The 23,620-nt window shown below is 39.1% G+C and overlaps 1 protein-coding gene across 1 annotated transcript in view; it reads right to left on the reverse strand.

Moving 5' to 3' along the window:
- Positions 1 to 19,035, reverse strand: part of Anxa10 (annexin A10) — a 39,323-nt gene extending 20,288 nt beyond the window's left edge. Inside the window, exons 1-3 of the mRNA XM_042699940.1 lie at positions 19,030 to 19,035; positions 17,479 to 17,560; positions 10,105 to 10,199 (exon numbers count right to left, since the gene is read on the reverse strand). Coding sequence (XP_042555874.1) covers positions 10,105 to 10,199; positions 17,479 to 17,560; positions 19,030 to 19,035 — 183 coding nt within the window. The remainder of the gene's footprint in view (positions 1 to 10,104; positions 10,200 to 17,478; positions 17,561 to 19,029) is intronic.
- Positions 19,036 to 23,620: the final 4,585 nt, after the last annotated feature.

Below are 23,620 nucleotides of genomic sequence, written 5' to 3' on the forward strand. Positions count from 1 at the left end.
TGGACATATAGCTTGAGAGGAAGTCAGACCTACATTCTTTACTTCCTTTCCCTTTGTTTCTTAATCTGGAGGGGAGCATTTTGATTCTGTATCACTCCCACCAGGATGCACTGCTTCATTGGCCCCCCAAAATAAACAAGGCCATTAGATCAGACACTGTGATCACCAAAACTGTGGGACCAAATAAGCCTTTTCTCTGTGTAAGTTGATTCCTTAGGTTATTATGTTATAGTGAGAAAAAGTTGACTAACACAAAAAATAATTTAAGCTCTCTCCCTCTAAACATGAGGGAAAAAATACAACAGATGTTTCTTTAAAAGCTTATGTCAGGGAGATGCCTGTGGCTCACACCTGTAATCCTAGCTACTCAAGAGGGAGGCTGAGATCTGAGGATTACGGTTCAAGGCCCAGACAGGAAAGCCTGCAAAACTCTTATCTTCACTAAATTACCCCAAAAGCCCGAAGTGAAGTGGCTCAAGTGGTAAAGCCATAGTCTTGACCGAAAAGGAACTCAGGGATAGTGCCCAGACTCTGAGTTCAAGTTCTAAGACTGGAGCACACATGCACGTGCACTCACGTATACATCATTTCAGAAGAAAGAGGAAAATGTACATAAAATACTAGGGGGGAGACAAAAACTAGAAGATAGGCACACTAGTTGTCCTTGGAAGAGATAGAAACTGGCTTTGAGAATTATTTGGTTTGGGTTTTAGTGCTTAACATAGGGTGTTGGTTAAAGGACAGAAGAATATTTATTGGATAGTCTAGCATATGGAGTTAAATCTAAAATTTCACTAATGAGGTTAAGACCTTCAGAGGATTGTAATTTTGATATATTATTACTCTCCATATAAGTGAAAACTAGGGAAAAATTATTCAGCTCCAGAAAATGGGCAGAAATATTGCACCTTATTGCCTGGATTTTGAGTACAATACTTTCCATGATAATTCTAAACAATAGAACTGTGTTCACCTTGGGCTGGAAGTTCAAATTTATTCTATTCATATGAACTGAGACTACCTGAGAGAAATCATCATAAAAGTTAATTCTAAGCTGCTGATTCTTCTGGGACACCAAGAACAATAAATGCAAAACCAGCCTTCAGAAATTCTCTGCCTTTCCAAAATAACAAAATTATTCTCTCTGAAAAGCACACCTCCTTTTATAAGATTTTTCACACAAGTATCATTAAATGCACTGAGAAATAACTTCCCAGAGTGAGGGTGGACTCAGCCAAGAACAGTTAATTTCCATGAATTTAACACACTCAATAGCAATCTGAAAGAACAGCATGGGAAAAAAAATTAATGGAATTGAAAAGAAATCAAGGAAAATTCTAGAAATTCAAAACTTCTACAATAAAATGTAATTTGCATTTTAAGTAACTCCGAACCGTTGAAAATGGACTTGACAAATTGTAAAAATATCCTTAAAACATAAAAACAATCACTAGAAATAGACAAGAAATAAACAAATTAGTGCATGTCTGTCCTACATTGACTTCTGCTAGAAATCCTGTTCCATGAAGTTTGTTCTTGCCATTTAGTCTGTTCATGCTGCCGTGTCCATTTTAACTGCTGACTCATTAAAAAACAATTTCTCCAAGTCTGAATGAAAGCCAAGTGATAAAGGATGTGTTTCCCATGGATTTGGGAAGAAAGACATGTTTGATCAAAAGAGAAATATACGACGGTATAGTAATCAGCTTGCCGTGCTATCTATAGACCCAAGACATTGCAAGTGTGTTTGATTGATATATGCACAGTTTCATACTGAAAATAAGTGTGCCTTGCTTACTGATGCATTGTCCTTCTCTTTAAAAACAGTTTTTTAAATTGTTATTATTAAACGTACAGAGTGGTTAGAGTTACATGTCAGGTAAAGAGTACACTTTTTTTTCATTGTCCCTCTCTTACTCTAGTGCTCCAACAATTTCCTGCCCTTTTCCTCTAAATTCCTCTGTTTTTAAAGAAAAAAATTTAACCAGCAATAACTATGGGCAACAAAGATTTTGGTCTTCCTGTCTCCATTTTGGACAGTATCTGAGCAGGCTGGGGAACTCTGAGATGGGAAACAGTCAAGTTTTCGTGTGTTCGTTGGATACAGATGCCCCAGTTCAATCTGGACCCAGTGGTAGAAACAGATCCAAATTCCAATGATGGGTTTAAACAAAGTCTGACATGGAGAAATGAAGCCGAAAGACCTTGTAATTGGTGATTTTTGGGTTGACTGAGTTGTCGCTTCCACTGTTGGATATACTTGGTTTTATTTGCTTCTTTGGTGAATGCTTGTATCAGGGGCAAGGCTCTTTTTGTTGTGTGTTTTTTTAACTGCATTTTTTGGCTTTTCTTTTTTGGAACTGGGGATTGAACCCAGGATGTTGCATTTGCTAGGCAAGTGCTTTGCCACTGAGCTACATCCCAGCCCAAGGCCAGGCTCTTGATATTCAAATGTGATCCTACAATTTTGATATTTCACACCTGTGTTTGGGACCACACAGTCATGACCTAAACCCAAAGAAATCATTAATTTTGGTCACCACAAAGTGCATGTAATTAGCACACTAGTAGAAGATGAAAGTCCCATCTACAAAGTCTTGTGACATCCCCGTTTTGGGATGGTTCAGCTAGGACCCTCTGGTTTGCGAGGTGGGAAGATCATCTTGTTTTCCTTACTAAATGAAAATGGCTCATTGAAGAATGTTTTGGACTGGATCCACAGCATTACTGCTTTTTGTGAAAATACTAGCTATTCCTTTATGGAAAGCTTAAACTCCTACTATGCTTCTGAAAATAAGCTGCTGAGTCAGTGGGCAACTCAGTCGGTGGTCCTAAATAAAGGCCATTGGCTGATGATCCAGGTAAATCCAAGCAAGATGGTGTCCATTGGGCTGCTGTGTCTGTTCACTTCATCAGCAGAGATATGGAATCAACTGGGACAATGGCTGTTCTACTGAGAGAAATCACATCTATTCTCATAGCTTTGTCCTAGGTTTCTCTTGATAATCATTTTACTCACTTCGGATAGACCTTTCTCTTTTGTTTAACATTTGGAATAGCACAAATCATATAGGCTGGGTTTAGACTGTGGGGTGATTGTGATTGTTGTTAATAACCTGGAGTCATTTTGGTAGATGTTTATCCTAAGGGTTTACTTTCTGATGAGGCTAAGAAAGTAGCTCCTGCTCAAGCCTGAATTGTACCCGTATACCATTGCTCCTTGAATTCATTTGGCTGATGGGGCTCTAGGAACTGGTGCTGGCAGCATTGATGTAAATGTAGTCAGTTGGCTATCCTCCATGGATAGAGTCCTGTTGACAGGTGCTTAATTAAATGCTGCTTGAGACACTCTAGTGAATTTGTCAGTCTTTGTCAGAATAATAAGGGTCTAGTATCTGGCGAAATCACAAGACAATCTGTCAGTAGTCAATGTAACATTAGAAGTAAGGCAATGCAAGTAAGCATTACACAACACAAGGAACTGAGAGCCTTTTCTATTGTGATATGTGCCTAAGAATGTCCCCAAGACAGACAGAGTCTCTTATCAATTGGTAAAGGCTTGGCATGTACTGTGTTCATAATCGTTCATTCAGGGTTTCTTAGCTCATCATTGCTCTTCTGCAATGCAGTGTGTGGGTATTACCTGGCCATCTTCTCACTGATCTGTGGGATATGAGGTTCAGAAAGCTACTGGAGAAGTGCTACCCCATATCTGACCATGACCACAAATGGTGAACTGTCTTGCTTTGTCTCTGACCCAGAAGTCTCATGTCTTCTATCAGACCATCTGGCTGATAAACTTGCTATCATGAACGTGTGTAAGTTAAAGTCTCATAGCATTCGCAGTTCTTGACACAAAATTTAAACTAAAACTAATGGAAGGGCAACAAATTGGGCAGTTTTTAGAAAAGAAGTACAAATGGCCAATGAATAGATGGAAAAATATTGAGCATACTTACCTATCAGGATAATGTCAATCACAAATTCATCAGAATTCCATCTTACCTCCAGTCAAAATAACCATCATCAAGAAAACAAAAAACTACAAATACTGGTGAAGGCCCAGGGGGAAATGGAATCTTTATACGTGTTGGTGGAAATGTACAAGAAGTGTAGCCACCATGAAAATCCATAGAGAGGTTCCACAAGAGCTAAACAAGGACTCTCCTAAGATCTATAATACTGAATATGTTCCAGAAGGAATCCAAGCTGGTAGATACTAGAGTTGTCGGTGTGTTCAAGTGTGCGGTGCCCTTTTCACAATAGACAAGTTAGAGAATCAGCTTAGATACTCATCGACAGATGAAGAAGAAATGTACCTTATATACCCAATAATGTTTAATTCAGCCCTCAAGAAGACTGAAGTAGACTCATTTACACCTAAATGAATGGAATAGCTGATCCTTGTGCGTAGTAAAATAAGGCCTCAATAAGAAAATACAACTGTGGCAATTTTTCTCTCATATTCAGAAGTTCTATTAAAAATAAAATCAAAAGAAGGAACAAAAAAATCAAAAGAAGGAGCAATATTTGTGACACAAAGAGGATTCAGTGAGAAAGATATGACAATTTGAGTGTGATTATTAAAATGTCATAAACACATTGTTTTATGTAAGTAATATGGAATAGGATTTTAAAAAAATTACTCTACAATGAAATTCTATCCATGAGATAGAACAGACCCCAATTATAAAGTTTTCTATCATTTATTATTGGCTAGAATTTAAGAGACACAAATTATTATTTATTGCAGATAGAAGCAGCCATTTGTAATTATTGTAATTTATAATTCTATAAATTATAAAATTAAGTGAGATAGAATTTTATTTCTTTCACTCCCTCCTAGTTTATTTTTAAATTTATAATTCTATAAATTATGAAATTATTTTAAGTGAGATAGAATTTTATTTCTCTCTCTCCCTTCTAGTTTTCTTTTTTGTGTGGGTGTGTCTGTCATAGGGCTTGAACTCTGGGCCTGAGCGCTGTCCCTCAGCTCTTCAGCTCAAGCTAGCTCTCTACCACTTGAGCTACAGTGTCACTTCCGGTTTTCTGGTGGTTTATTGGAGATAACGGTTTCACGGACTTTCCTGCCCAGGCTGGCTTTGAACCACGATCCTCAGATCTCAGCCTCCTGAGTAGCTAGGATTATAGGCATGAGCCACTGGCGCCCGGATTCTCCCTCTTAGTTTTTTTTTTCTCTACTTTAACAGACATTATATAAGTTATCCTAAAGAGAAATAATCACTCAGGTGATGACAGACTTTCACAGTGGCTTTAGAAATTTTTAAAACTCACTCTACAGGGATATCTTTTTGAAACTATTATTTTTCTTGTTTATGGAATACACTTTTTTACCAAAAGGTTTATATTTCATGTATGTGAAAGGTAAGATAATTATATCATCTTAGATTTGGTTTAGTGTGTATGAAATTGAGCTATGACAAGATATATAAGGTGTACAAATTATATAATGTTAGCTTTTGAGGCTAACACGGTGTCTGCTATCTTTTTCCCAAAATTCAAGTGAGAAATGGATGACTTTTCATCCATTCAATATCTGTTATAGATGGATGTGAGATGGGCAAATAAATTTTCTTCTAATCCACTTCCTTGGTGTGTTAATCTTAATGAATCCATAGTTTTCAGCCATGATATGAAGATGTATATGGAAAGCTAATTCTTCCCACGTGTACTCGGTCTAGGTACTAAATACCAATTGATAATCGTCAGCTCAGGCCACCATAACAGGACACCAGAAACCACAGACAGTTACTTTCTCACTGTTGTGAGCATGGGGTCTGTTTCCCTGCCTTTCCTTCTCTCTGTGCACATGTGTCCTTGATGTTGTGTTGTTTTTGCACAGGGCTCTTGTCTTGGTTGATTAGGCCCCACTATTTTGAGTTCACTTAACAGTAATTATCTCCATGTACCACTGCACTGGGAGCTTGGGCTTTCACATATACACTTCAGGAGAACATAACTTAGTTGATAATAGCAAGCACGTGGTTTTGCTGTGGTGCTTGGGACACTAGTGAGTTGTATTTCAGAGGGAAATGACACATTGTAAATTAGAATTATAATAGGCAAATATATTATGCAATGTGCCAGAGGGCAATAAGTGATAAGGACAAAAAAAAAAAAAAGAAAAAGAGCAAGAGAAAGGTTATGGAGTGCTAGCGTAGGCCTTTGGGTGGGTGACAATTTTAAATAGACTAAGCTCTCTTGAGTATTGGCATTGGGGAGCAGCCAAACCTCATAGGATGTGAAGGAATTCACAGTACAGACGTCTACCCTTGTTAAATCTGGGTCAGTGGAGAACAGTGGATATTACTGAGAAGCTATAGAAGATGTGGCTTAGAGACAGATGATCTTGATTTAAGTTCTACCTTTAGGCAGATCTGCCTTTGCACTGAGTTGCTTAACCAGAACTCACATTTAGTGATTGACAGAAAGCAGCGTACCTCAGAGGCGATTGCTCCTGTTATAGATGAGAAATGAGAGAGCAATTGCTTCACTGTTACAGTTGAACTCCGAGAATCACTGTTCAGGTGTCAGACTTGTCATGTGTGGCTAGTCCTTACCCCATTCCCAAAGGCTTTTCCTTGTTCCTTTGGCTGCATTATTCCATCAATCGACCAGCACTTGCTTTGGTGAGGAAGATCAGTAGTAACCACATTAATTAAATTGATACATATGTCACATATCCACTTTCCAAATGAATATCTAGATGAGGTTGTGATTGCTTTTAGTGGTGAGTAAAGCAAAAATTCTTGATGAAATACTGCAGCCTTGCACTAATGTGAAATATCAAAGAAGTATTCTGGGAGCATGCTCAACATTATATAAGCAAGTAATCCTGTCAACTCTTCATTATCCATGCTAACAGAAAAGGAAAGCAGCGATGATGATCGTCTGATTATCTATACATTCTCTCCCACAGAAAGGGAAGTGTGGCAATTGGAAAATGGAAGAAGTAATTCTCAATGTGAGCAGCCAGGAGGTGAAGAAGATGTTACTGAAGGTCAGGCAAATTAACCTTGTTTCCCTCAGAGCCAGCCACGAAGGGAAGTGAGCTCGAAGCAGCATTATCGGCATTCATTTTACTGACAGAGTGGATAGTAAGATGAGGGGTCCCTTTAACATTTGCTTTAGAGAAAAAGTAATGGGTAGAATACGATCCCTTTGATACGTGTATTCAATAAACACAGTGCCTCTTGTACCTTAGACCCTGGGCTGACCTCTGTGGGGAGTCAACAATCCCGTCTCCAGCCCCCCCCCACCCACCCAAGGGATTACAATGTGCTTTGCAAACCAACACAGCCCAGTATGAAAAGTCCCACACACAGCACTCTGCAGCACGCTCAAAACAGAGGGTAAGCATGGCATGCTACATAGGCTTCCCAGGGGCAGCCCAAACTTGCTTGCTATGCTATCACAATGTCACTCAACACTCAGTCGTGAAGCCGTTTCTTTGTGTTAAACATACACTCATGCTAAAAGCTCTTGGATGAATGGAATTTACTCTGAGCTTGAACACTTTGAACTCTGGTATAAAACAGATACAAGCAAGGTCATTAGAGGTATCATGAAGAACTATCCAGGAACCACAAGTCTGTTCCATGGGTTCTGAGGAGTGTTGGAAAGAGTGTGGTATACCCAGTGTCGGGGAGAATGATGGGGAGGTATGTGGCAAGTGAGATAATAGGACTGAAACACTAAGGCGAAGGAACCATGTGTGGGGGAGACTGACAAACGCTTCCCTTTGGCTGTAGTCTACAGCTGGTGAGCAAGTGGACGGGGGTATGGTGGAGAGCAGAGAGGATGCAAACTAGGCTTTATGTGTTCTGGGAAGAAATTTGGGTTTTGCACAATAGGCTATTTTTGAGGGATGAATGCGATTCAATATTCAATGATTCAAGTGACAAAGCAGTGTGTGAAAAATTGAGATATGTGTATATGTGCAAAGATTGGGGCTTAGATTCAGGGCCTCGTACGCTTGCTCAGCTTTTTTGCTCACAGCTGTTGGTTGTTTCTACCTCTTGAGCCACGCCCTCCAGTTAAGCTGGAGCTTAGCCTCAGCCTCTTGAGCAGCTAGGATGGTGGGCATGAGCCTCCAGTGCAGAGCAGAACATTAAGATTTTTGAGTCAGTCTCTGACCTTCATTTGGATAGTTCATTGAAGTGGGCAAAGATTGCGAGTCGTAGAAACCACATTGGGGGTTTCAGTATTAGATTTGGCAGGGAAAACAATGTTAAGATCTGAATCATGACTGAGAATGTGAGAGGAGAAATAATTTACAAGACTTGCTAATGGCTTGAGTGACACGGGGCTTCAGTGGAAAGGCACAAGCAAGCCTTTGTGTCCTCCAGCCAAAGCAATTCAGCCAGGCTTTTCCAGGATGTATGGGTAATTCAGAGAAAGTGAAGGCATAACAAATCCAGAGACTTTCCATGTGGCGTTCTTTAATGGATTTTAAAAAACCTCTTGAGGGGGCTGGGGAGGTGGCTCAGTGGTAGAGCGCTTGCCTTGCATGCATGAGGCCCTGGGTTCGATTCCTCAGCACCACATAAGCAAAAAGAAAAAAGCCGGAAATGGCGCTGTGGCTCAAGTGGTAGAGCACTAGCCTTGAGCTGAAGAGCTGAAGGACAGTGCCCAGGCCCAGAGTTCAGGCCCCACGACCGGACCCAAAAAAAAAAAAACCTCTTGAGTGTCACTATCGTTTTATTCATAATCATTTTAGTCTGTGTTAGCACAGTTTTGTAGAGCTTGAGAAAGTGAAGTAAGTGAGTCTCAATTAGCTTGATGTATAACAAGGAAAGATCTCTGTAGGCTTTTGGAGTTTTATTTTTATGTTTCTTATAAATTATGCAGATTTATTGCTTCTTTTTTTTTTTTTTTTTGCCAGTATCAAGGTTTGAACTCAGGACCTTAAGCTATTCTTGCTTGCTCATCTGGTGCTCTTACCACTTGAACCACAATTCCAGCCCAGATGTTAGCTGGCGATTTTGGAGAGGGAATCTTTTGGACTTTTCTGCCCAAGCTAGCTTTGAACTGCAGTTCTCCATATATCGGCCTCCTGAGTACCTAGCATTACCTAAGTGAGCCACCAGCTCAGTTTTCTTTTTTGTAGCCTCAGGGAGTAAGTCTCATGCCTTCCAGGCAAATACTATAGCAATTGAGCCTTGCCTTCGGCAAATTTAAATGATATTAGATGAACAATGATACAATCTTCGCAGATTTTATGTTCTCTTTCCAAAGAGAATTAGTGTTGGCATCATGGCCACAGGAGCTAAGGTAACAGTTTTATGTGGAGTAAGAGATATAACTGGTCTTTGCTTCAGCTTAATTTAACTCATGTCACTACTTAGGATTAGTGGCTTTGGGGATCATTAATTCATCTTAAAGCATAAGAGTCTCTTTTATTTTTATGGCGATGGAGCACATTTATATGGACTTCTTCTACAGAGCAAGTGTTATGATAGTGGTCCATTGATAATGCTTAGTTGACAAAATACTTGCTATTTCAGGCCCCTTTCAGCCTGAAGAGTTTTTGTTCTGAATCTTTAAAGGCATGACAAAACCAAAGCGGGGAGGGGGGATCTTTAATGGTACTTGCTTTGAGATTAGAATGTGATTACTTTAAAACACTATGGGTAGGTTTATTGCCTTCAACTATTTTTAAACTGTCATTCTTTTTCTTTTCCTTTCTTTTTCATGTTTACTCTAACTGCTTGTTGAGAAGAAGAGCTGCTAGAGAGTTCACTTTGATTCAGGATCTGTAGAGAATATTTGGAAAAGATAGGATTATTTTTTGACCTAGCGATCATTCTTCCTCCCTAGACCTTCCGAAAGCTTGACGTAGGAGCAAGGCTTAGGTGTACAATGGACAGTTGGGAAAGTGTGTGATTTTGGAAAGAACTGGCAGCTACTGTGATTGTGAAGGGTAACACACACATCTATATTTCATATCATCTTTCGCTCTTTGAATATGTGTAAGAGGAATATGGATGTTTTTTAACAGTGTGGTCTAAAAGTTTGTGATCTGAGAGTCTTGTTAGTTTCCAGCTGTTGACCCAAGAAATAGGTTGAGGTAAGAGCTCTTACCCGACCATACATGCTCTGATAGGCTTCTGAAATCATGAATCTTTGTCCATTGCTGCGTTGAGTTAGAATGTCAATCAGCACGTCTTTGTCACATTCTGGAAAGAATCATAGTTGAAGATTACTAAAACTATTTGGAGGAGCCAGTTGTGGTGGTGTTTACCTGCAATTGTAGTTACTAGGATGACAGGGACAAGAGGATCATGAGGATGAGGTCCAGCCAGGGCAAAAGTAGGGAGACCCTGTCTTAAAAATAAAATAGACAAAAGGGATGGGCTGTAGTTCAACAGTAGTTGCCTAGCATTTATGAGGCTGTGGGCTCAAATCTCAGTCTCTCTCTCTTTCTCTTTCTCTCTCTCCATACACACACACACATAATATGAGCAGGAAGAACCCATTATTTAAGCATCAGTACCCATATGCAAACATTACCCCTGATGTCAGTTTTATGCGGAGTGCAATTTAAACTAAAGTTCAAAATCACATAGAAATGCTAAATAAAGCTTAGGTTCCTCTTATCTTCCATTTTAGTACAGTTACTATAGATTACCTTTATTCCAATCTCATTAAAAAAATAAACATAAGAGAGTAAGATAGCTTTTCTTCAGCTACCTATGCTATCCTACCCCCGCAAATAAAAAAAGGAAGGGAGTTTTCTTGACCTCTAAGCTGATAAATATATAAATTAAGACCCCATCTTCTTCAATGTTCTGTTAGAGAGAAGTTGCCCACAGTTATCAGGCATTATACAACCATGGCTGTTCTTGTCAGACCTGCAGAGGAAAGAGGGTTTAAAGAGGAGGACATTCTGAAAGTGCATGGCCACTGCTCACGGTGGTGGGGGGAGGGGAAGAGGGAGGCTGTGGACCCCTCATTCTTTGTAGGTAACACAACCTCTCTCCCTGATAATGTAGGCCCTGTTTCAGGGTGATGCATCTCCTCATATATCATATTATCATAGCATAGCATAGCATAGCATTATATGATAGCCTTGATACATAGGGTAGAGGCCCACCTGTGTCTCAGGAACTGAAGCTAGACTTGAGCAGTTCTAGAGAACTGTTAAATATTATTAAAGAGCTGTTAATGTGAGTGGTAAAGTTTTATTATAAGCACCCCTTTTTGATATTTATTTTACCTTTAAAGAAGCTGAGATGTAGAGGTCAGCACAACTTGAGTCCCTAAGTGACAGCTGTTGGGCCCTCCCTAGGACCTGGCTGCATGGAGGGCAGGCCGCTGGGATGTCCTCGTGATGGGGCTAGCGTTGGGCTCTGCCTCTTGGAGTCGCTGCCCCAGCAACTTTCACCATCATGAGCTTTAATATCTTGTAGAAAATCCTGAATCCACTTCTACTCAGATGGAGGAAGCTTTTTCCCCTGGTGGCTCAGCAAACAGCAAGGACTGGGCAAACACAGTGTTTTGTTTACATAAGCAATCGCCATGTCTGTCAGTATGAGAGCCTGTCATGATTGGTCCTCTATTTGCTGATAGACCTGCCTTTATCGGTGCAGGTACCCCTCCCTGTCTCACCCTCCTCTTGGTATGCAAGTGGGCTGGTTCAGCTCCCTTTGTAAGTCAGGCAGATGACAACTCTCCTGTTCTACTCTTGGTATGGTCACATGGTTTCTCTAGAGTGGTCTTTTCTTGCCCACTTTTGATTTCTACCATGTGTCGAGCAGGTGAGCCAGGAGCATGAAGAAAAGAGGTGATGGTAGAGGCATTAGCAATGAGGGAGATGGGACATCAAGGTCACTTTTGTGGAAGCATCAGAGCTATCATGGACAGTTGTGCCATCCATGCCAATGGCAGTAATAGCAGCATTGGACTAACAGCTTTCACGGTACAGCCAGCAGAGTTCGGAGCAATGCTGGAGCCAAAGAAGGCCAATCAGAGTCTGAGTGCTGGCCTTGGGGTGATCAGAAGGTTGAAGTGGACATCACTGATTGCTGTGCCTTTGGTAATGGCAGCCACAGGAGCATTGGCAGGGCCAGCAGTCGTGATGTGCGAAGTCAGCCTTGAGGGCTCAGGCAGCACTGGGGAATGACATCAGTGATGGTAGCTGAGGGTCCCACCAGGAGCAGTGACAGTACAGGTGACAGTCAAAGGTAGCAGTGGAGTCAGAAGATCTACCACCATGAACTAGGGGGTGGCACAGAACAGCAGTAGCATCAGCTGCCAGGATAAAACCAATGGGAAGCCAGAATGAAGAGGTTGTAGGACTGGTTATAGGAAGAGCCCTGGTGGAAATCACCCTGGTGATGTTGGGTTGAGGGTCAATGTGTCCAAGACCTATATAAGAATTGCAACACTAGAGGGCAATATTTGCTCACTGTTAGTCACTGCTCCTGCTTGCTAAGGTTAAAAAAGGTGACTTTAGGGCTTGAAATAACTGAAGAAGATTATCTTGACCTATCAAACTTCTTTCTTTTTTTGTTTGTTTAAGGAAAAATATAAAGGACTTGAACTCAGGGCTTCTTGCTATCACTTGGCTTTTTCAACCTCAGCTGGCAGTCTACCACTTGAGCCACAACTCCACTCTCTTGAGCTTTGCTAATTAATTGGAAATAAAAATCTCTCAATTTTTTTTTCTCCTTGGGCTGACATTGAACCTTAATCCTCAGATCTCAACCTCCTGAGTCACCAGGAATACAGGTGTGAGCCAAGAGTTACGATTGTTCATTATCTTTCCACAATTAATTAAGAACAATTTTTCATAGAAGTCAAAATTTTATTAAAATGTTTAAATTAGAATAACTGCAAATGGGAATCAGTCTTGAGAAAGTCTTCATTTTTGTTACTAACATGATATATTAGTCACATTATTTGGGTATTTTTCTTTTCTAAAACAGTAAAGATTTGAAGAGTCATTTGCTAGTGCAAAATATATTTGAGTAAAATTATTGACATTTATATTGTTATTAGTTTCTCAAGTTGTATTATTTGACTGAAGAAATTACACCATTTTTTACATTGTCTTCAGAAAATCAACTGTCATTGTCATTGAAATAATACTTAATAGAAAACAACAGGATTTGTAATCTTCTCAATCACAGAAACATTCACCAAGGCAGACGAGATTTTGGGCCATAAAACATATGTAACAATTTTTTAATAGAATGGAAGAAAGACAGCCTCTTCAGTAAATGGTGCTAGCAAAATTGGTTAAACATCTGTAGCAAACTAAAGCTAGATCCTTATCTATCACCCTGAACCAGAATCAACTCCAAATGGATCAAAGACCTTGAAGTCAAAGTAGACACCCTGAAAACATTATAGGAAAGAATAGGAGAAACTCTAGGGCTCTTTGTCACAGGCCAAAATTTTCCTAATAAAGACCCAGAAACACAACAAATCAAAGAAAGGATGGACAGAAGGGATTGCATGAAATCGCAGAGTTTCTGCATGGCAAAGGACATAGCTAGTAAGATCAATAGAAAACCCATGGATTGGGAGAAGATCTTCACTAGCCAGACAACAGACAAGGGTCTCATATCTAAAATATACTTAGAATTCAAAAAACTAAATCCCCAAACAATAAACCCTCAAAGAAACAACTGCCCGAGAAGTAAGTGGGCTAAAGATGTAAAGAAAAACTTCTCTGAAGAGGAAAGAAGGATGGCCAATAGACACATGAAGAAATTCTCAACCTCTCTAGCCATAAAAGAAATGCAAATCAAAACAACACTGAGATACCACTTCACCTCTGTTAGAATGGCTATAATCAAGAACTCTAATAACAACAGATGCTGGAGGGGATGTGGACAGAAGGGAACCCTACTGCATTGTTGGTGGGAGTGTAAACTTGTTCAACCACTTTGGAAAGTAGTATGGAGGTTCCTCAAAAGACTCCACATAGTGCTCCCCTATGACCCAGGAATCCCACTTTATCCAAATGATCACAAACAAGGCTATACTAAAGCTATCAGCACAAGTTTGTTTATTGCAGCATTATTTACCATAGCTAAAATATGGAACCAACCCAGATGCCCCTCATTAGATGAATGGCTCAAGAAAGTGTCATGTATATGTACAATGGAATTCTATGCCTCCATCAGAAAGAATAACATCACCTTATTTGTTAGGAAATGGAAAGACTTGGAAAAAATTATACTAAGTGACATAAGCCAGGCCCAAAGAAACAAAGGTCCCATAGTTTCCCTTATTTGCAATAACTAGTATGTCTAGACAAGCAGAAAAGGTCAAAAGCTATGTGCATATGACTATATAAGATGATGTAAAGTGAAATGAACCCCAAGATAGGGACACAAGTGGTTTTTTCTTTCTTGGTATTGTTTTTAATGTATTTAAATTGTACTATGTGATTTTTTTTTGTTTCTCTTGTATGTTCTTCCCCCATAGTATAATCCCTGTTTTCACTGTATTTGATGTTGGTGCCCTGCATCTTGTATATACATTTTTCTAATTTGGGTAGGGGAAGGGAAATAACAAAATGCTTAAATAAGGATACAGGTTGACCCATTGTAACAATGAGATGTACAAGACACTATGTTGAAAACCAACTCTATAACTTGCAGGGGGGAGAGGGGAGTTGTGGAGGGGAGAAGGGAAGGGATAAAAAGGGAAAAACCAAGGAGGAGGAAACAATGCTTGCCAGGAAATGTATTCATTATTTTACTCACGTATAGTATTTTTACAATAAAAACATATATAACATTTTAAAAATTAAAGTATAAGAAGTTATACTAGAAATCAAGAAGAAGCCAGCTAGAAAACTTCAAAATGCTCGTAGATTAAACAACACAACATATGGTGAACAAAATTTCAGACAAGAAGAAAATTCAGCTCATAGAAAAATTTTCTAACATTGGCTGCGCTACAATAAAAGAAGAACTATCTGAAACTAGTTTTCAGCTTCTACTTTGTTAGTATAAAGAGAACAAAAATTATGCCTAAAGTAAACAAAATAAAGAATTAATAATACTTACTAAAGAAAGTAGAGAAATTATTAGCAGTGAAAAATCAGTGTCATCAAAAACTAGCTCTGATTTCTCCCTTTAGATCACGATGCATTGTATTTATGACTTGTAGAATTGCAACCTCTTTGTACAACATGATAGTAATTTGAAGAACAAACAAAATTATTTCTTTGTGAAGATCAATAAAAATCTATATTTCTCCACTAATCAGGCTCAGAAAGAAAGACAGGAAACCCTTGTGCTGACAGACATAAAGGAGGGTCCGTCAAATTTCATGGTCATTGTAAATATAACAAAAGCATATGATGAACAATTCTATGCACACACAGGTGGTAATTTTGATGATTTGAAGCAATTCTTTCAAAGATACAATCCAAACTCATACAAGGGAGAGCAGATCATCTGAATAGACTTATATGTATAAAAGAATAAATAATTAAGAACCAACCCAGAAAAACATCCAGACCAGTTGTATTCACTTCAGGGAGAGAGGAGTTCTGCCAAACTTTTCAAGAAGAAATACTGCTTCTCTTTCATCTATCCCATGTTATAAAAGCAGAGGGAATATTTCCCAACTCATTCTCTGAGGACATTATTACTCTAATACCGGAACCAGAGAAAGATGTCAAGAGAAAAGAAAACTTCTAACCAATATCTTCCATGAACAAATACAATGTCTATTCAAGATAAAACTGTCAGCCAGACAGAAACAGAAAGAATCTTCAAATTGATAAAGATGATATTCAAAATCCTACAGCCAACTTCATACTTAAGGATAGAATGATCCAGTACAAGGAAGAATATCTAGTCTAAAAAAGCTCTGAATTTTGCTTTGAAGGTTAATTCTGAGTGTTCTTTGTCAAGATTTAGGACTGTAAGTCAAAAATGGCTCCAGTTGTCTAAGCTCTCATGGATGTGACCTGACAGTTATATAAGTTAACAGATCCAAGATCAATATCGTTCCCCATTTTTTCTAGCAAGTAGCTGGAAATTAACAGCGAGTAACTGTTAATGATGGTGAAGTAGAATTATCATTAGGGAATGTTAACGGATCACTGTTCTTTTCTTACACTGAAGATTAATAAATTTTTATACAAGCTAAGACTAATTTATATTTGCTTGTTGCTTTTTGCTTTCAGATTGTTTTAATCGAGGCACCAAGGGAAAACATTAGTAATTATTTTCCAATTGTATTGTTGAAGGCATCATGACAGAAAGACTGTAAAGCATATTAAGCTGTGATCTTGCTCTGTAGGCTGCAGGAAAACTCCACCATCAAACCCACACTCCTGTAATCCTTGAGCTTAGAATTTTGGACAAGCCAAAGCTATTATCAACAAAGGGAATTTGCTTCTTGGCTCTAAAATATCAATGACAGGAAAACTAAAACTGAAGCAAAGAATTTTAGGGGTGTGTGAATAGATTCTTCTGACCTGTAGCTTTAAAGCAAAAATTGTACCGCTGAAGAAAAGTTAGTCTATAACTTCGTCTTCTTTATATTGTTCTAGTGGTAATTAATATCTTAAAAGACATGGAAGGATAGCAAACTCTTGAAGTCACTTTAAAAATCATAAAGGCCTTATTGTTTTCCTATGGGATGCTGCTAGGGAGTAAAACACACTCCTGTATATTTTATGCACACACACACACACACACACACACACACACACACACACACACACACTCACACTCATACATACACTCCCACATACATACTATGCAAAGGTGACCTTGTCTTTAAACCGAGAGCTTACTTTTTTATGAACAAAGCTTTGCATGTTTTATGAAATCATTTCTCTCACATTATTTGTCTTTGTGATTTGAAAATAGATTTTACTAAGGGAGAAGTTACATTTTTACGGTTCTACATCCTATCTTAAAGAGCACATCTTTTAAAAATGAACGCAACACGTTCCCTCTCCTCCTCTTTCTCTATTCCTTTTCTAAACCCCAGCTTCACTTGGTGAACCATGCATTTGTTTAGCCAAACTCCAAGCATCCACTCAGCAGGCAGGCCAGACGGCACTGCCTCTCGATGGGAGCAGAGATGAAGGAAGGAGGAAAGCAAGTGTCTGTGGGGATTGTACAGCCCGCGGCGCCTGCACTGCTCAGAGACAGAGTCAGAGCAAGGCTTACCCTGACAGCTTGTGGAAGGAAGACAATTTGAATCAGAAGTCCACAGGGGTTCTTTGGGGTTGAAATCTGATATCATGGTGAAGGCAAACATGGCAGGACTTCTTCAAGGCGAATCTGTTCACCGTTCCTTTTTCTATAATGTTTCTTTTCGGTCTACTTTTTTGCTTGCTTATTTTTTGTTTGTTTTAGTTTTTGTTGAAACTGTGTTTGCCTTTTGTAAAGCATCAAATAATTTATAAATGGAGTATTATCTAAAAGTAAAACAAGACAATAGTAATATAAGAGTGGAGAGTCCTAGACTTACGAAATCCTTGCAGGGCAGCTCCTATCAGCTGGGCATCCATGACGGGGTTAAAGTTAGGAGCTGGGAAGATGGTTCCTTGAACCTGGTAGGAAATGGCAAAGAGAGAGAGAGAGAGAGAGAGAGAGAGAGAGAGAGAGAGAGAGAGAGAGAGAGAGAGAGAGAGAGAATTATATTAATTCAGAGGTTCAACCTGGTTTCCAGGAATATACATAGGAAAATATAGACTGTGTTATTACTATAAGACACACTCAACTCCATTAAACAAATGTCCCAGTTGTGTACTAAACATGGAAAGCAAATTTGCTCAAGTTTAGTTTACCCAATGACCTCTACTCTGTGGATTTCTATTATTCAATAAGAAACAGAGACTCTAGTAGAAAAATGCAAGAATCAAATGTGAAATAGGTGTTCATAATGAAGAGCAAATATTTTCTTGGGGGGGGGGAGCTGGAGATTATTTAATATACACATAAACTAGAACTGCATTGAGAAGATTGGCACTGTCTATAGGAATTCAAAGTGGCATTTGTCCCCATGGATAGTTTTTGCACTTAAGTGGGTCCTAAAATTGTACGAGAGAAAATGGAAGTATTTGGATTTGGATTAGATGATTCATAAAAATCTGGGCGATACAGATAGAGAGGAGACTCTTTAGCTGCAGTTCATAACAGCAGAGGAAAACATAAAAAATCGAAGTGACATTCCATATAAGTGTTCTGTCTAGCCAGTAATAAAGTGGCAGACCGTTTAAGGCTGGCTTTGCATCCGCAGGGTCTATTGCTTCAGATAAAGCCAGGCAGGACTGGGTGCCATATCATCCCACGCAGCACGTGAGAGCCGTCCATCAAAATTTATTATGGAGGCCAGTTCTTCACATTTGCTGTCAGTGTGCCCAGGAACATTGAAAAATAAAAAATGCCTTTCATCGTGAATGAGTCTCCTAGGACTTGTAAGGACCTCATTCACTGAGTTCTGCTTGCAGCAATCTGAGGTGGAGAGAAAGTGTTCCAGGATTTGTTGTCAAAGAGAAAATTAATTAGTCAGTGAGAACAAGACTGGACTATAATTTCTTCTTAAGCGAATAATAGAATATACCAACAGAGACATAGTTATGAAAGGATTTTTGAGGATGAAAGCCACAGTTTGAGTTAAAATGAAGAATTAAGTTCCTTTTTGGGGTTTGGATTCACTGGCATTGGTAAACCTGAAGTTGTCTGTGTTCTAGACCATAACCTGTACAGCGATTTGAATGTGACCCTATTTTCATACTTAGACATAGGGCTATGTTAGTGGAATGAATGTATGCCTCCCATGTTTATATGGACTGAGTTATGCAATTAAGAGAAGAACCCTCCCTGTATCCTCTTCTCTGCATCTCACATTGCTCATTCATTTACAAATAAGTGTCTAATTTACTTCTGAGATCTCCAGTTGAGTGTATATTTCCTAGGAGAAAAGTTCCCTGCAGCCTAATCCTAACCGAGAAGGCATTATGAGGACTTTTTGTCTTGTGATATCATACTTCATCCTCAGAGGCATTCTGGGTACTACAATCATGCTGCCCCCAATCTGTAAATAAATAAGAGAGGCCCATGGGAGGAGGGGGAGGGCAGGGACTTACTGTGTCCACACAGCTATGAAGAAGGAACTTGAATCCCTATGTGTCTAGGGACCAAGCCAGAGCACATCAACCCTTCCCCTCATTTCTTGCAGCAATTCCTTCAAAGTATGTCAGCTTTATCATGGCCCATCCTCTCTTGGAAGTAATTTGTTTGGCGCTGCAATTAAATTGCACGCCTTATAAATTAGAGATAATGCTGTACACAGTACTCTTACTCCTCAAGCTCGAGGTCTAGGACTTGGCCTGGGCCTGTACTAATAAATGGTTTGAAGTGTATAAAAGACTTCAAGTTTAGCTCAGCAATTAGCAGAAGAGGTAGATGGATGTCTCTTAACCTGTGCTGCACGGATGTAATGTTCGTGTCAATTGCAAAGCCCAGTGTGAACCACTCCATCCAGGCATCTAGAGATTATGGAAGCCAGGCGGCAGCTACACACGGGCCCATGGAAGAGTGGCTGCAACTGAGTAAGAACTTTCCCTTGCAGATCAGAAATTCTGGGACCACTGCTTCAGTGCAGCTGTTAAAGAGGAGAATCTGCTAAATGCAGCAGAGGATAGGCAAGGGCACGTGCAGACAGCGTTGCTTACTTTGTGATTCTGGGATGTAGAAGTCTCTCTCTTTTTTCCCCCCTGAAGTTTGGATTTTCAGAGATAGTTTTATGGGTTGACACTATTGCCATCATTTTAAATATACTAAATCATATTATTTCCAGCTCTATTTCCTCATCTCAAATCTAAGTAAGAATTAAATGCTTAGAACTAAAAAAGCCCAGAAGACCTATGAGCAAGAAGTATACATTTGATTAAAAAAATATATCAAGAGAAATAGTGGATACAAATAAGGCTATTAATATTTAAATAAGAGCATTATAGACATGAAATATCTCCAGCTAGTTGAAATTTTATCATCTTTTCTTCATACAAATACCCTCTGTCAACCAGATAATTTAGAATTATACTATAAAGTATCAAGGAACACAGATAATGGTAATAATAATAAATAAATAATCTTGCTCTTTGGTATTCCTTATTTTTCAAGTAATGAATTTACTTTTGGTGTCTTGAAATTTAAATGAGCTACCATTTACTATTTTCAGTCCTTTGAATACTCCTGTCTTTACATTATAGGAACCTTATTTGTGAAGTAGATATTATTAAAAAATTATTAAATAAAAGCAAATTAAGGAACAAAGATCCTTTATTCTCCTCAAGGGATGGGTCCATTTGGAGATTCACTCTCCCTGCACAAGCTAAAGATTTATAGTTCCTCAATAGGTCCTCCATAAAGTCCTTTCAAGCCCCTTTATAAAGATCTGCTAAACTTGACCCACGTTGCAGAGAACACAGTATTCTTTTTTTTTAAAGTTGGTCATAGGGCTTGAACTCAGGGCCTGGGCGCTGTCCTTGAGCTTTTTTAACTTAAGGCTAGCATTCTACCACTTTGAGCTATATAGCACCTCTTTCAGTTTTCTGGTGGTTAATTGGAGATAAAAGTCTCACAGACTTTCCCATCTGGACTGGCTTTGAACCCTGATCCTCAGATCTCAGCCTCGAGTAGCTAGGATTACAGGTGTGCGCCATCAATGCCTAGCTTATAGTATTCTTGCTAGCTACATCCTGGCTGAAAGATCTGGCTCTTCCATTTACCTTGGAAAACTATAGAGCACCTAGGCCTAGGCCAACATGTTTTATCTTATAAGGAAGCATCTTCACCTGGAACAAATTCCAGTGCTTTGCTTTGTTTGTTTGCTTGCTGGCAATCAATTTAATTATTTCTCCCTTTCTTAAGCTTCTTTTTAAAAGAGAACATATTAAAATAATTTCTTAAAATGCTCTTCTTCTCCCCAAATAGAGAATCAGTGTCCTCACCCGTCATCCTCTCCAGAAACATTTCTTTCTTGGTTAAAACTACATCATATATTTCAGTTTAAGTACATGTCTGAAAGTCCCCTTTCACATCACAGATGGCTCAGAAGGAGAAATCTTCTCTAGTACAGAATAGATTCCGTCAGGCTTTAGAGGATGTCCTTTGAGTGGAATAAGAGTGAGATGCCCTATAATTTCGGCAATAACTCCTCTTTCGTTAGTGCCACTTATTAGAGAGGTAGGAAGGCGGAATCCTGCTGCTCTGGACGGGCGGTCACATTACAGTCCCGTCCACTGTGGATTGTTCTAAGAGGATTTGTGAGGAGCTGAGAGCTCAGCATCAATCAGAGTGAGCAAGGACCTGTGGAGCACAAGGACCTGTGGAGCTTCAACAGCAGCCTCCCCAGTACAGACTCAGGGCGGGCACCTCCCCCTGGGAGACTGCACATCCGGCCAGGATCTGCATAACCATTTCAGCTGAGAGGGAAGGCTCAGGCTTGTGAAAACCTTTCTGAAAGTTCAGTTGTTATAGTATCTCATGCTAAGGGCCTCTTCATGCCCCTCTGTTCTTCATAACTTTGTAATAGTTCCCAGTCCAGGGAGAAGGCAGAGCTATACTTGTGGGTGTCAGTATCTATGCGTAGGGAATGGGGTCTGTAGTTGGTCAAAGGCAGACTGTGATAAGAAAAAGAAAATGAACGACAGGAATATAAAACAGGTCCTTTCTGGATTATAAATACTAGTAGCAGGAGAGAGGGATGACCAGAGAAAGAGTAATGGAGGTGAATATGGTTGAAATGCTTAATGAAAAGGAAGCAATAAGGTTTTTTGAGGTTGGTTAGGAAAGGGGAAGCAGGGACAAAGGAGAGTTCTGGAGGGACTGAGTCTGATCAATGAACATTATAAGCATATGTGCACCTGGCAAAGAGAAAAGCCTTTGCACAACAAATTAATGCTAATAACATAAAAGGAAAGGGAAAAGGAGAAATACCATTTATATATCCTTGCTGCTATATAGTACTCAAAAGTGATCCAAGGAAAAGTTGAGTCTGTACAGAAGTAGAGGGAAGAAGACATAATTCAATGTAAACATTCCACATTCTCCAAACAACAGTCAACATCAACTAACTTTTCAATATAGACCAAGAACTGTGCAAGATAGTGACCTTGTCATGTGTGAACCCTCCAAAGCTACTGTTGAAATATCCCCAGGGTGATGGTGCTCTGAAAGGTAGCTCTCTCCAAGAGTCAGAGTCCTCATGAGTAGGAATTCACTTCCTTATACATGGTTCATGGGAGGACAATGTCCTTTTCCGCTCTTCTACCTTCTATCATATGAAGACACAGCTTTCCTCCCATACAGAAAATATAGTCGGTAAAACAGCATCTTGGAAACATAGACTGCAGATCCACCCCACCAAAACTTTCTGATACCTTGATCTCGTCCCTCCTAGACTCTTGAAATATGAACCAATAAGTTCCTAGTTGTTGGGTTTTGTTGTGGATGAATTAGACAATCTTGGGTATTTTGCTAAAACATCATAGATTATACTAGGACAGTGAATTTTCCTTCCAAAGGATTAAAATTCCCTAGCAAATGGGTTTGGTACTGTTACCACACAGGAAGAAGTGGAAGTACGAGGAGGTTTAGTTCTATTGTCCTATGTGGTGTTTGTCAGTAATGAAGCCCAGAGTCAAACTGAGACCTGTTTGTTCTCAGACCTGTACGTTCTTAACTACTACACAAACTCCCTTCCAAAATTATAGGAAAATAGTGGGGATATATATATATATCCCCACTATTTTCCTATAATTATATATATATATATATATATATATATTTTTTTTTTTTTTTTTTGTCAGTTGTGGTACCTGAATTCTGGGCCTAGGTGCTGTCCCTCAGCTCTTCAGCTCCAGACTAGCGCTCTACCTACCACTTGAGCTATAGCACCACTACTGGCTTTTTTCTGCTTATGTGGTGCTGAGGAATCGAACCCAGGGCCTCAGGCATGCAAGGCAAGCACTGTACCACTGAGCCACCTTCCCAGCCCTAGTGGGTATATTCTTATCATTCATTCCTTTATTAATATATAATGAATAGAATCAATTTAATTGATAAGTAATGTCACCAATAAGGAAATCTTATTTGGAAAGAAGTTAAAATTTATTTATGGTCTCATTGTTTACAAGTTATCATAGACTATTTTGATCACTTTCAGAAGAGGAAATAGTCTGTTGACTGTTTTTCCTGTGTTCTTTTCATATCTTCAAATATAGCCATGAGGGTTTGCTTCCAAGTGGAATCATTTGGACATCTGATTGGATAATATGACTTTTCATTATAGATTAAATGGTAACTCATGTTTATTGTGCTATTTTCTTCTCTTTTGAAGATAAACATAAAGTAACTCTAAAGATAATACTCAACCTTGTTTAGGAGTGATCTAATAGTATTATTAAGCTTATATTCTAATAAATATATAATTAAAAATGAGTTAATATGTAATTTTAACAAACATATTGTGCTCTGGTGTAAAACAAGATGCAAATGTATTTTGTCAATCTCTATGTTCTAGGGATGAGCGAAGCTCTATTTCTCCTACTGTTTGCATAACTGCACACAACTTAAATCTCATCTTTATATTCTTTATCTGA

This window comes from Dipodomys spectabilis, unplaced genomic scaffold (genome assembly GCF_019054845.1).
Source record: "Dipodomys spectabilis isolate Male_0828 unplaced genomic scaffold, ASM1905484v1 ptg000009l, whole genome shotgun sequence".
NCBI lineage: Eukaryota > Metazoa > Chordata > Mammalia > Rodentia > Heteromyidae > Dipodomys > Dipodomys spectabilis.